This window comes from Triticum aestivum, chromosome 3B (genome assembly GCF_018294505.1).
Source record: "Triticum aestivum cultivar Chinese Spring chromosome 3B, IWGSC CS RefSeq v2.1, whole genome shotgun sequence".
Classification (NCBI taxonomy): domain Eukaryota; kingdom Viridiplantae; phylum Streptophyta; class Magnoliopsida; order Poales; family Poaceae; genus Triticum; species Triticum aestivum.
This window is the reverse complement of record NC_057801.1, coordinates 636,085,630-636,098,823: the sequence shown is the minus strand read 5'-3', so window position 1 is coordinate 636,098,823 and position 13,194 is coordinate 636,085,630. Positions and strand designations below refer to the sequence as shown.

Here is a 13,194-nt window from a genome sequence, read left to right as displayed (position 1 = left end):
CCGTTCACAGCAGTTCTAACCTCACGTAGTCACCTATCATAACATAAAACATCCCCCCTAGAGTAGTTGTTTATGGATAACAAAAATTATGTTATCTTAATACGAATAAACCAGCATATGAATAGACTTTTTATTTTTTTACTTTTAGCCGTTATTTGTACATAATTTGAAAATTTCGATGGGTATGGTTGTCCATGGGAACCTTTAGGGCAAAGGCAAACACCCTAGTGGGCATGGACATGCATATGATATTGCTTGGTTCCAGCAAATCCAACACACTGCCATATTTAATATGGTTGTTGTGATTCATGTATGTAACTGCTATGAGGTAATAAACGTAAAACATGTTGCAATACTTGATATAAAGCAGAGAGAAAACCTAGAAATGTGAAGTTTCGCTTTTTGAAGAAACGCTAAGTACAACATGTGAATGCGAATACAAGCATTTTGGATCATGAAGATTGGAAGTAATCACAAGTCCCACACTGTTGTTGGCGGCTATAGCCAGCAAAAGCTTGAAAAAAAAAAGGCTTAATCATATGTTCCCTCCATCACTCCAGACGGAAAAATGGATGATCTCAAAGTTATTTTTACCATCAAAATGTATCTCTTTATTCATTGGTATAAATCGTTACATTACATCATTAACTAAAAAAGATACAATTGAGGGGTGGAACTTCAATCCAAGAACCAGCTTCATTGAACTTTGCTAGCTGGGTCAGTTCTTGAGCAACCGAGTTCATCTCACGAAACTCATGTTCAAAGACCACTGGCAAATTCTGAAGTCATGAAGTCACATTCATTAAGTATTGGTGCTGCAATTCTTGTTGCCTGCATGTCATTGTTCATGGCTTCAATTACTTCACTGTTATTCGAGCAAACAATCAGTCTGTTGCACCTAATTGAATCAGCAAGCAGCAGTCCACCCTTCAGAGTCATAGCTTCTGCTGAAACAACACCATACATCGTTGATAATTTGAAGTTTCTAGCAGCAACAAAGCGGGCCCTATTGGCCTTCATGGAAAATTTAGGTGATGAATTCCGGTTACTTTTTTTGTTTTATGATCTCACAGTTCTTGATATGAAAATACATTATTAAGTGCTCCATTTTTTTTATTGAGGATGAACCTCAATACATGCAGTTCCATACATTGGATAAGGGGGGGTATGGATTCTCGAGAAGGAATCCTGCCTGCCACCACTGGATCCCATGGGCGAGTAGAAAATTAAATCCACATGAGATCTCACTTAAATGCCCCATCTATCCTTCCGAGGAAAAGTTTGTTTTAGTTTCAAACTCTACTGAAAATAACCAGTTTTAACCAGGAACGCGTGACATCGAACTCAGTTTGATCATGGTGGATGAAACAGCCACCATCCAAGCAAATGGATGTTTCTCGTAGTATAAGACATTGATCTTTATTGGCACAAGTACAATCTTTTATCCAAATATGCAAAACGAATATTCTTTTTTCAATCATATTTTGCACTTCTTTTTTTAGGGTTATTTTGCACTCCTATTCCTACCATGTTTCCGCATTTTCATGAAAAAAGAACAGACCCTTATAGGCCAGACAGGATTACAGGAAATGAACGGCAGCTAACTTCATACCTCTCAGTTATACACACGGGATGGCGATCAAATTTGTTCTAGACAGCTCTGATAGCTTTCTCTCTCAGGATTGCAGATTTGTACACTCGCAAAATATCAGACTCTCCTCCCCTTTTTACACCTAGACAGCTCTGATAGCTTTCTCTCTCAGGATTGCAGATTTATACATGACGCCTATCTTCTCCGCGGTGGCATCAGGTAGATAAACTCGCTGAGCCAAACCCTGACACGACTATAAGCTCAAACTACAAAATGTACAAAGTCTCGGTACAACATGTTTATTTCTAATTTGGCTTGCAGCAGCCCAAAAGCAGGCGGCAGAAGGTAGATCTCGGTGGCCATGGTTAGCTGTACATGGTCATTCCTATGCCATTAGGAAGGATACTGCAACGACTGAAGTCCAATCCTCCTCTCTGAATTTAAAGTATATATAAACACACGTTAAATGAACAGTTCATCAGAAGAGAGATAGATCAGTAAGAATGCCCAAGACCAATTTATTTCAATGATGTATCAGTAAAAAGATTGAACACTGCATCTTACCACCAGCAGCAACAAGTTTTTCCACTCGAGCAACAATGTGCTTCCCATATGTATATTTCTTCAGCGCATTTAAATGAACCTTTATTCGTGAAAGAATCAGCTCTCTCTGCTGATCATCACAAGTCTCTAGTACTTTTTGTACAACATAGTTACCAAACTGATCCTTCATCATGGCCTGCATGCGATCAAGGTAGAGACATCAACAAGTTGAGCAGCCCTTTACGAGAACACAATTTCTCACTTTAGTAAATGAACTATATTTTGCAAAGCCCAAAAGGTGGATATACAGATAAAAAAAACAATGTGTCATTTGCAGACTGTAAGCAAAAACATAATGAGATCAATAATAATGAATGTACAAGTATCCATTGAATGACAACTTTGATTTAGTGCAGCCCACAGATGAAAGCAATTTTTCATGAACTTTGCAGATTTAGCGTGTTCTTGCATATACATGTGTGATTGTCCTGGATTTTTTTAAAAATTGTAAATGCACCTTCTGAATTCTTCAATATAAAGGGATCACTAGAGATCGGGAGCAAAAGCAATTACCGCCCAGTTCAGTTGGATGATAACGTATTTCAATGCCACAGTGAAATACTACAGTTTATGAACACCGCTATATTTTGCAGTATTGGTGGCCTATTAGGTACAACTATGACATGTTTTACCATTTGCAATGTTTTTTCATTAAACCATAGCTGTTACAATAACTAACCATTATTTTTTAAATAAAATGTCGGAAACCACTGTTCGGTAGGAGTATTTTCTCTCTGAGCTGAGAAGCTTTCAGATATAGCAAATACAGAAGGTTAACCAACTCAACATTTTACATGTCTCAATACATGTATGATATTACCTATCTAGGTTTATCAATTATATCATTCAACGCTGAGTGTTATTGAATAATATCTAGGGAAATCCATAGTTCTTCTCACAAAGGTTAACCATATTTAAGGCTCGACGGATAGAGATATCTGTACATCTTAAACTCATAAGTTTATATCACATAATTACAGTGTGTTTTCATTGTCAACGATCCCAAAGTTAGTTCCAGCACAGCACACCTCTAGACTGTATAGGTCGCCAGGTTTTGTTATAAAAAAGAGGTAGCGCCGTTTTTGTAGCACGAAAACACCTCAAAGTTTTGAATACTACTCCCTCCGTCTGAAAATACTTGTCGGAGAAATGTATAAAATGGATGTATCCAAAACTAAAATACATCTAGATACATCCATTTCTCCGACATGTATTTCCGGACGGAGGGAGTACAATATTTTCAACAAACCATGGTATTACTGAACAAACTCCAAAAATACTTCTGATCCAAACAAACCCTTTAGTAATACTCATTTTCTGACTTGGAGGTGACATTGTTAAATCATTAATACCATACAGAATTGACATTGTCCGATCCTCAATAGTAGTTTCATTTCAAAAAGTTCTTCATTGTGCTACTTTAATAACTTCACGTGTAATTTACTATGGCTTTCTTGAAAAAACAGAATTTTCATGGTGATCCCTCATATAAAATCTTGAAAACTGCTGATCCCAATAAATTCTTCCCATAAGACTCCCATGCTGCTATTGTAATCACATCGCTGTACGAGGGTGTGGCTAAAATAGTTTATCTACGCGAAGTTAAAATACCTGGAGAGGCTCATTCTCGTCAGTAGTTCCAAGCATTTCATTTATGATAACTTCCCGCTCTGAAGGTCCTCCAAATGTTAGACACTTCTCGACAACATTTGAGGCAAATTTCTGTTGGCTCATCTGGATGATCTGTCCAGCTAGCTTTTCAATAATAAAAGACCGCTCATGAGGCTTCCCATGCTGCATAACATGCTGCACGAGAATAAATCAGACATCGTCAATGGGCAATATCCGTTAAAATAATTACAAAGGAAATACATAAAATAGGACTGGGCTGGTCTACCATAAGGAGTGACCCATCATAAATTCAAGTGAGCTCTTAGGCTGGAGGGGTAACAAGGATTAGGTATGTACTCTATCTAGAATAGACTACATACATCATATTTTCAATGTATATCAGTTGATTGAGTTTGTCGCTTAAGTTTTAACTGAAGTTCCTGATTGACTCCTACACATAAGATTGTATGCGCTTTATTAATTGCAACACTAACAAAAACAATGGTGAATTTTATTCTCCAAAATTAATGGTATATCATCATATTTCAGTCCAACAAGGTGGATTAGTGTATATGCACTTCCTTTGCTACACACATCCTGAATATCACCACTTCACTAGTTGTCAGAAGGTATAAGATTAAAGATGAATATTTAATATTTGACAAAAAAAACAGTACAGAATCCTTACTGCTGCATTTTCATATATACAGGATATTTACAAATATGAACGTGAATATCACAAAAAAGTGCACATAAATGCTCATTCATGAAAATTGAAAACACAGTGACAAGATCAGGCACAAATGCATGTACTTTATATGTAAAATACAGAGACATGGTCAGGCATGAACAGGTGTATCTCATGTAACGTTATGCACAACTTGATCAAGAGCATGCTTTACTAGGAATGGTGGTTAAAAAATGGCTAATTATCAGGTGACCAGTCAAAATTGTCAGCAAATGCCAGGGATAGGATGACCAATTTTACTACAGAATTATAATTTCTGGATTAGTTGGGACATCACACCAGGTCTAATTGGTTTTACAAGTCATTTTGGCAAAAATTAGATGCAATATTCCTTAATGGCAGGCCTCAACTGCACTTCGCCATGAATTAGTACAATTACAGTATCACAGGAAAAGGCTTTGATATCATAATCTTTATTTCCCCGATGGTTAATGGTTGAAATTCCAAATTGTATTACGCGAGAAATTGTCATGCCTTGTTGGGTGATTTCTTATAACTGTCTTATACTCATTTCTCCTCTCAGAAGTAGTATATCGTTCTAGTTTCATACAAGGTTGGTGTAGCTAAACCAAAGTTGCTTTGTTTGGGTCTTTGGGGCCGTCATAGCGGTGCGGGATAGATGATATGTTTTGCTGTGATGTTGAGTAGCTGATATGTGTGGCAGCCTGTGTGCACCAGTTTCTTCCTTTTCTTTTCATTTCCTGCAGGCTGTTGCAATTTATTTGGTCTGTTTCTTCAATGTGACGCTGGTCACTCCAGTGAGACTATTGCTTTATAAAAGCAGGGCAGGAATCTACTCCCTCCGTTCCTAAATATTTGTCTTTCTAGAGATTTCAACAAGTGACTAGATACGGAGCAAAATGAGTGAATCTACACTCTAAAATATGTCTATATACATCCGTATGTGGTAGTCCATTTGAAATCTCTAAAAAGATAAATATTTAGGAACGGAGGGAGTATTCTCTAGAGAAACAAAGCTGCTGAAGAAAAGGTCCGGATGCCACATCAAGGCCGATGTTGCAGCTAGAAATTAGGAGATATAACAAACCTGGATAACATAATTTCCATACTGGTCTTGTGCCAGCATGCATACAGATTGCAATATCTCATCCATGACAATTTGCTGTGTGTTTGTATCAGTGCAATGCTCCAGTACTCTCTGAGTAAAGAAAATAAATTCATGAGTTTAACTAAGATAAAAGAGTAATGCTGATCAGTATCATCACAAAGATCACCGAGTTGGAAATATAACCGAATGTCACTGACATGTGGCCCCTATACTCCACATGTCATCTTCACATGGGATGGTATTTTCCATCTATACCTCTTTCTGATAATACTGATCTAACTTTCTGAACTTAAAATTCAGAGTTTCAAAATTGAATGCGCAGAATTCAAAGACCAACCTGTATGACTCTGCAGCCATAGGGGTGAGTGGACAGTGTAACAACTTCACCATAGAATGTCGAGATAATAAACTGAATGGAATCTTCTGGTATACACTCAATACATTTCTGGATAACATGGTTTCCATTTTGATCACGCACACATCGCATGATATGACCATCAAGCTCAGTAACCATTTTTGTCTTCTGGTCCAGATCAACAACCTCTATTGCCTTCAGTAATGTGCATATGAATATACTTGAGTCAGTAATCCTAGAAGAATTTATGAAACATGAAACTACATGAATTATGTAGTACCTTTTGGATAACTCGACAACCATACATCTGAATGCTAAGAGTTAGTACATGTCCAAATAGTTTATCAGCCAACTCCCTGCGTTGTGTGGAGCTCCCATGCTCAAAAAACTGGAAAAAAAAAGAGAGGCAAGTCCAGGCATCCTTAAGAAAATGTAATTTAGAAAATGCTATGAGAATTGAAGAAAGAAACTGAGTGTTCTCAATGTCAGTGAGCAGCACCAGTGTCTCAGTAACGAATACCTTCTGCACTACATAATTCCCAAATACATCAGTCATCAATGAGAGAGCGTGAGGCATGATCTCCTCAAAAACCATGTTTTTTTCCTCAACTGTCGCAGTTTCAAGTTTTTGCTGTATGAAACGACTTCCATATTGGTCAGCGCTGCATAATCAAAGCAAACACTCTATGAGGATTCAGAATGCATCAATAAAAAAATATTAATAATCACAAGATCATCATTACTGCAAAGGGTTGCAGAGAAAACAAGAAAAAAAATGCGGTTTAAGGGGGAAGAGTTCCCTCCCTTAACGGTACATTATTTAGGTAGAAATCGGACCTCCGTGTGGATCAAATGCAGGTGGGCTAGCTTACACCCGTAAGTTCTAGCCATCCGAGCCAGCACTCGGTTCTAACATTCAAGTGTTAAGAATAAGCTGGTAGACTGCTTTGACAGATACTCCCCCCGTAACTTAAAATAAGATGTTTTGTGAAACTATGACAGTGTCAAAAAACATCTTATATTAAGTTACAGAGGGAGTATATTTAGGGATCATCTATTATAAGCCCACGTAAAGAATGGTGCTAGAGAAAATACGCCCCTGCCTTAATCCACAATGTGCTGTTCTACTTGTTGTGCTAGTGCAGATTTTGTTATCTTTCAGATATTGAGTGTTCAGAAAATTGACATCAAATCCATCTCATGCGGAGGACGGCAAGGTCCCAGCCCATGCCGATACCATCAAGCAGCTCCTCTCCCCCGTGTGTTTGGAACCAAGGGATCCACGTCAGAGGGGGGCAAGTGCCTTAGCTGCATCTAGCAGCTAGTGGCCAAGTCTATGCACAACACACCCTGGTACAATGCTGTCGAGGTGGAGCTCAATCATGGGGAGCAAGCTTGAGTGTGCAGTGAACCAGCTGTGGCCGCACCATGGTGAAGAGTGAGAAGAGGTTAGAGGAAAGAGAAAGATAGGAACAATGGGAGGAGGGGCAAATCCATCATGTGGCAGGGTCTAACACTAGACAGGGAAAAGGTCTCACTTTTTTAAAAGATGGCAAAATCTAGAAAGAAAAGGGCAGCCCGGTGCATGTAGCTCCCGCTTGCGCAGGGTCCGGCCACTTTGGGTCTATTGTACGAAGCCTTTCCCTACGTTTCTGTAAGAGGCTGTTTCCAGGACTTGAACCCGTGACCTCATGATCACAAGGCAGCAGCTTCACCTCTGCGCCAAGGCTCCCCTTCGAGAAGATGGCAAAATCGAGTGGGCACACACTTTCGCTCTTTTTTCCTTAGCATGTTAAGTGCAGAGAATAAGCTGGTAGACTGCTTTGACAGAATGACACACTGTGCCCCTGTGAAGAAAGGCACTAGAGAAAATATGCCCCTGCCAATTGTAATCCAGAATGTATCGCTCTACTTGTTGAGTGTAGATTTTGCGATCTTTCAAATATTTGAGTGTGAGATGACAATCAAGAGAGCTGACACCAGGCTACCGTCAATCCATCTCACGAAGAGGATGACAAGGTCCCAGCCAACGGTGGTACCCTCAGGCTGCTCCCTCTCCCCTGTGCATTTGGAAACAATGGATCCACGCTGGAGGGGCGCAATCACCGTAGCTGTATCTAGCAGCTAGCGGCAGAGTCTATGCGCAACACCCTGGGACGAAGCTCCCAAGGTGGAGCTACGTCACAGGAGCAAACTCGAGTGTGCAGAAAGCTACGTCATGGTAGCAAGCTTGAGTGTGCAGGAAGCTACATCATTGGAGCAAGCTCGAGTATTCAGTGAACAAGTGTGGCCGTGCCATGATCAAGGGTAAGGAGAAGAGGTTAGACTTAGAGGAAGGAGAAAGATAGGAACAAGGAGGGAGGGGCGAAACCATACTGGTATTGCAAAGGTATGAAATGACCAAGTATACCTGAACTCCACCACATTCCCAGCAATCTCAGCAAGGTCAAAGCTTCTGGCCTTATTGTTTTTGAATTCATCCAAAAGTGAAGATGGAAAGTTCCCATTCATATAGCCACTTGGATCAACGTTCCAACCAGTCAAGCTTCTCGTGTTAGAAGGAAACCTCAGATTCCGCTCACCGAGCCTAATTGGACTGCCAGGACCTGATGGGGAAGCAACAGGACTTCCCAAAGGGCTTCCAGGGTATGCCATACCCATGCCGTAACCCAGATTGCTATAGTAACCATGATTTGAGGATACTGATTTACCAAGTGGCATCCCATATTGCTTCTGCTGAAGCAAAGCTTCAACATAAGCTTTCTGAACTGGTGTTAAATCAGCATACGAACTACCCATGAAACCTCTTTCCAAGTAAGGATCACTGTAGTTGGCTGCTTCCTGCGCTGTATATTGAGCTGTCTTCAAATACTGAACATAAAAAGGATCGGAGAGAGGAGACTGAAGACCAGTGGCTGTTTGATTATTGGATCTACCAAGGTTATGCAGATCCGATAGACTTAAGGCAGGTGGTGACGAAATATTGCTACCAAGGTTTCTTGAATCTGACCCAAGTGAAGCTATAGCAGATGCTGCTGCACCACTTTCAAACAGAGGAGGCATGCTACCTGAACCCATGTTATTCATCATCATGGAGTTGAAACCCGGATTGAGTGAATATCCACTGAGCCCATAGTTAAGAAATGCTGAATTTGTTCCATCAAGATTCTGATGTTGAGCAGGAGAACCACCTGGACTTGCATTAGAAGATGGTGGAGACTTCTGATATGAACGAGCAGAAAGAGTAGAAGATCTTTTTATCTCCCCGTGTCCATCAAACCGTGTGTTTGTGGAACCTCTGAAGTCTGCTGGATTAGGTGCACTATTCTTAATATCAGCAAATGAAGAATTTGATGGTACACCTGCATATTCAGCATCTGCTTCCAACATCGCAGAATACTGCCTACTGCTGACTTGAGCAGCTTGCGGGCCAAGAGCAAAATTATGGTAATCACTTATCTCTCTCTGAAACTTTGATTGACTAATGTTGCTGTTGTTGTTCAAAGTGCCACCTTTTGACAAGTTCATGCTAGATAGTGCAGTTAATATATCATCAGGCTCAAGTGCTTTTGATGATACTGTGTTGAATGATGACGATGAACAATTTAGTCTCTTCTCATTAGAACTAATCCTAGCGCCAACAGGTGGAAGGCCAGGGCTAGGAACCCTAGGGATATAATGGGAATCTGGTGTCGCATTCCTTGAAGCTGATGAACCCAGAACAGAAGCAAAAGTTTGAGATGCAGATGCATTAATACTGGAAAGACTGCCGACACTTTGTGCATTTCCAACAGAGCGCTGTGCATCCATAGTATCATTATGTAAAGAGTATTGGTTCTCAGAAGGATCAACTGAATTGCGACTGGCTGCACGAGAGGGATGTTCTGAAGTAGGTGTTCTGCGGCCAAGGTTATCCTGAAATAACAGAAATTAAACTAAATCAGTTGTCCAGTGAGCAGAAAACTGCAGAGGAAATTGATAAATTAAGGTACTAAAAAATAAAACATAAATAAGAAGAAGGTGGTATTCATGTTCCAAGGATAAATTGCGCTGCTGGAGTAGTAACTACCAAGAAGAAAAAAGATCTCGCTTAAACAGCAAATGGATTGCAGTTGTCTTGAAGTAAAAATCAGTTAATGACTCCTTAACACAAAGAAATCACATTAGTTGCAGCCTTACAGGTGTGCACGTCTCAAATATAACGCTCTAATGGGTACAGAATTGCGCGAGACAGTTGTTTTAACTTTTGAGACGTACCATAGCACAGAAACCAAATATAGCATGTTTGTGCAAACTACAGAACCGCGCCACTCTATTATGTGATTTGTAATAACTGGTGAGATCCACCCAGCGCATGCTTTCACAGGTACCCAAACTCGGGCAGGAAAGAAATTCAAAACTTCTAGCCAAACACCATGCACCCGAAATATCACCACTTTTATCCAGACAGTCCAGCTTCTAACTGGATAGCTGCTGGAAATGGCCAGGGCCTGCTTATTCAATCCAAGGGAGGGGATCTAAATCCCAGAAGTATCTAGTTTACAATAGCAAGCGACATAGTACTACAGCAAAACCATTAATATTGATATGATAACCCAATGGATAAACCTCAGTCAGCTATGAGAGTCTATGATAACATAGCAACCTTTGTGGTACCAAGGGAGACCAACCTGAAACATATCAGCAAAGCTGCGTTGCCGTCCTAGTGATAACCCAATGAGCCCATCACCTCCTCTATCGACCCACTCTGCAGCACCGCCCACACCCTTGCTTCCATGCTCCTCCCGATCGAAACCAGGATTCTGTGGGAACAGCGACATCCCGGCGGCCATCCCCTGTCCAGCCTCTTCCTGCACTGCCTTTCTCCTGTCCCCAATCCCTCCCACCACCCCTACCCCTGCCTTCAGCCGCTGTGTTGACCGCCAGTCCTCCTTTGTCAGGACCGGCGGTGGCAACCTCGGGTTAAGATTGGCGTGCGAGTAGTAATACGACAGGTAGGCTGGGTCAGCCCGGAGCTCCTCCTCCGACAGGAGTCCGCCATGTCCGTTCAACTCCTCAGCGTCAGGAACGGCGGCAGCGGCCCGGGGCGTCTCACCACCACCGCGGAGCAGGCCGCCGATGGCGTTTAGTGAACCCTCTATGGTCGGTGGCGCCGACCCGCTTCGGAATATGCTGAGCCGTTCCTTCTCACCAGCCTCCTCACCTCGCCGACGCGCTCCGCCGCCACCGGCACGGAGCAGCGCGTCAAGCTCGTCCTCCGGCTCTTCCTCCCCTCTCACGCCGCCCATCTCCTGACGCATCGCCAAAGGGCTCTCGCTGAGCATTTCTCCAATCCTGCAGAACACGAGCCACCAAATCACGCAAAATAAACAAACACCAAAACCGAAATGGAAAGCTCGTGCAAAAGCCGCACCGCCGATTACCCGTCGCCGCTGCTCTCTCCGCAGGACACCCGGAGCCCCACCGAAGAGCGAGAGCAACCACGGCTCAGTCAGAGTCAATCAGAAAACCTGCGGCCCTCGGGTCCCCCGGGCCAAAGCACCACCGAATCGCGCGTCGCGAGCCCGATCGGGACAGTGGCGGCCATTTCCAACCGGGGCGCTTTTGGGGATTCGGGAGATCGGGCTACTGCGGAGCGTGCGGGCTCAGATTGGGCTCCGATCGGCCGGCGATTTCGCCATTTTTGGGGGCACCGGACCCAAGGCTTCGAGCTGCTTGGAGAAGGGGGGTGGGGGAGAGAGAGAGAGAGCACACAGTAAAGGAGCTGCAGCAGCAGTCAGGAACGGAGCCCGAGGAAGGAGACGGCGGACTGATAAGCACGAGCTCCCCACGGAACCCCAGCCGTCCGATCGGGTGAATCGGCGGACGAGATCTTCCCCGCCTCAAGAACCCTCTAGGGTTTTATGACTTTTATTGCGGCCGCTGGCGCAGGAGTTATTTCCCTCTGATCCGCGGGCCCCGAGCCTGTACTGGACTCACTTGTATTTAGTTGAGAGATTAAGGTGTAAATCGTAGAGTACGCTTTTTTCACTGCGGCCTGAGTCTTTGGTTTTTGGGATGGGTGTGGAGTAATCCTTAATTTTCTTTATAATTGGGATTAGGATGGTGGGAAGGGCCCACGTGGTAGAGGAAGCACGACGTGGGCCCCGGGCACGTGGCGGCGTTGGCTCCTAGATTCACTCGTGCAAAATGGACGGGGCGGATTGGAGCAGTTGGCTCCGACCTCAGGTCCTGACAGTGGCCAGCACAAACAGTAACTTTGGAGATATAAATAATGGCGACGTGCATGTGCTTTCATTCCTGGAGCTAATTTCGGATAAGCCCTTGACTTCCAGGATTAATTTTCTAACTAGTGCGGGTATCATGTGATGTTTCACCTTTTTTAGAAAGGCCCCAAATCTATTATTTATAAGAGCAACTCCAGCGGGCCGACCCAAACGGACGGCGATTTTGTCTGTTTTTTGTCCATTTAGATCGGTCGCCCGCCTGGCGTCCGCCCTGTTATAGATTTGGGCCGGCAGTGCGCCCAACACGCCGACCCATATCTGCCGGCGTGGCCGGCTGACCGCCCTATTTCAACAAATAACTCATTTTTGCATTCAAACATATAGTCAAATAACATAGTTTCAACCGAATAAAATAGCATAGTTTTACAAGCCGAATAAAAGTATAAATGTCTCACATAGTTTTGCAAGGCGAATAAATAAGATACATCTATTGGTTACCAACATGAGCCCACATATGTCAATCAAATCATTTTGCAGTTGCACGTGAGTTTTCCAGACACGCATGTCATGATGAAATTGGGTGAACTAGTCAAACATTGTCGCTCCTCCATGCTCAGACACAACATTCTCACCCTGAAACTGAAACTCTTGATTGTACAGACATTCCGGGCGCTCATCTTCTACGATCATATTGTGCATGATCACACAAGCAGTTATCACCTCCCACAGTTTCTGTGTGCTTTAGGTGTTAGCAGGATACCGAACGATGCCCCATCGAGATTGCAAAACACCAAAGGCACGCTAGACATCCTTCCTAGCACTCTCTTGCTCTTGGGCAAATCTTTTCCTCTTCTCTCCGATAGGGTTGGGGATTGTTTGACAATAGTGGTCCATTAAGGATAGATACCGTCACCCATGTAGTATCCTTTGTCGTAGTTGTGCCCGTTGATAGTAAAGTTCATCGGTGGGTTATTGCCTTCGGCAAGCCTA

General features: G+C 42.8%; 1 protein-coding gene across 2 annotated transcripts; it reads right to left on the bottom strand.

Annotated features, from left to right (window-relative positions):
* Positions 1 to 1,580: 1,580 nt before the first annotated feature.
* Positions 1,581 to 11,765, bottom strand: LOC123071394 (pumilio homolog 2). Of its 2 annotated transcripts, none has more exons than XM_044494934.1 (10): positions 11,391 to 11,765; positions 10,648 to 11,311; positions 8,388 to 9,892; positions 6,498 to 6,639; positions 6,258 to 6,365; positions 5,960 to 6,172; positions 5,602 to 5,712; positions 3,806 to 4,000; positions 2,156 to 2,330; positions 1,581 to 2,025 (listed from the first exon to the last, which is right to left on the bottom strand). In XM_044494934.1, exons 2-10 carry the CDS (start codon positions 11,299 to 11,301, stop codon positions 1,985 to 1,987), a joined length of 3,144 nt encoding a protein of 1,047 aa, XP_044350869.1. In that variant the 5' UTR covers positions 11,302 to 11,311; positions 11,391 to 11,765; the 3' UTR covers positions 1,581 to 1,984. The 2 variants fall into 2 exon arrangements, with proteins under 2 accessions (XP_044350869.1, XP_044350870.1); XM_044494935.1 differs by having other exon boundaries at positions 11,401 to 11,765.
* Between the last annotated feature and the right edge of the window lie 1,429 nt (positions 11,766 to 13,194).

Coding starts and splice junctions, on each gene's coding strand:
- LOC123071394 (XM_044494934.1), bottom strand. CDS start 11,301: ATGCTCAGCGAGAGCCCTTTGGCGATGCGTCAGGAGATGGGCGGCGTG. Junction 6,640..8,387: donor GGGAATGTGGTGGAGTTCAG/GTATACTTGGTC, acceptor TTGATTATGCAG/CGCTGACCAATATGGAAGTC. Junction 5,713..5,959: donor ATGGCTGCAGAGTCATACAG/GTTGGTCTTTGA, acceptor TTCTTTACTCAG/AGAGTACTGGAGCATTGCAC.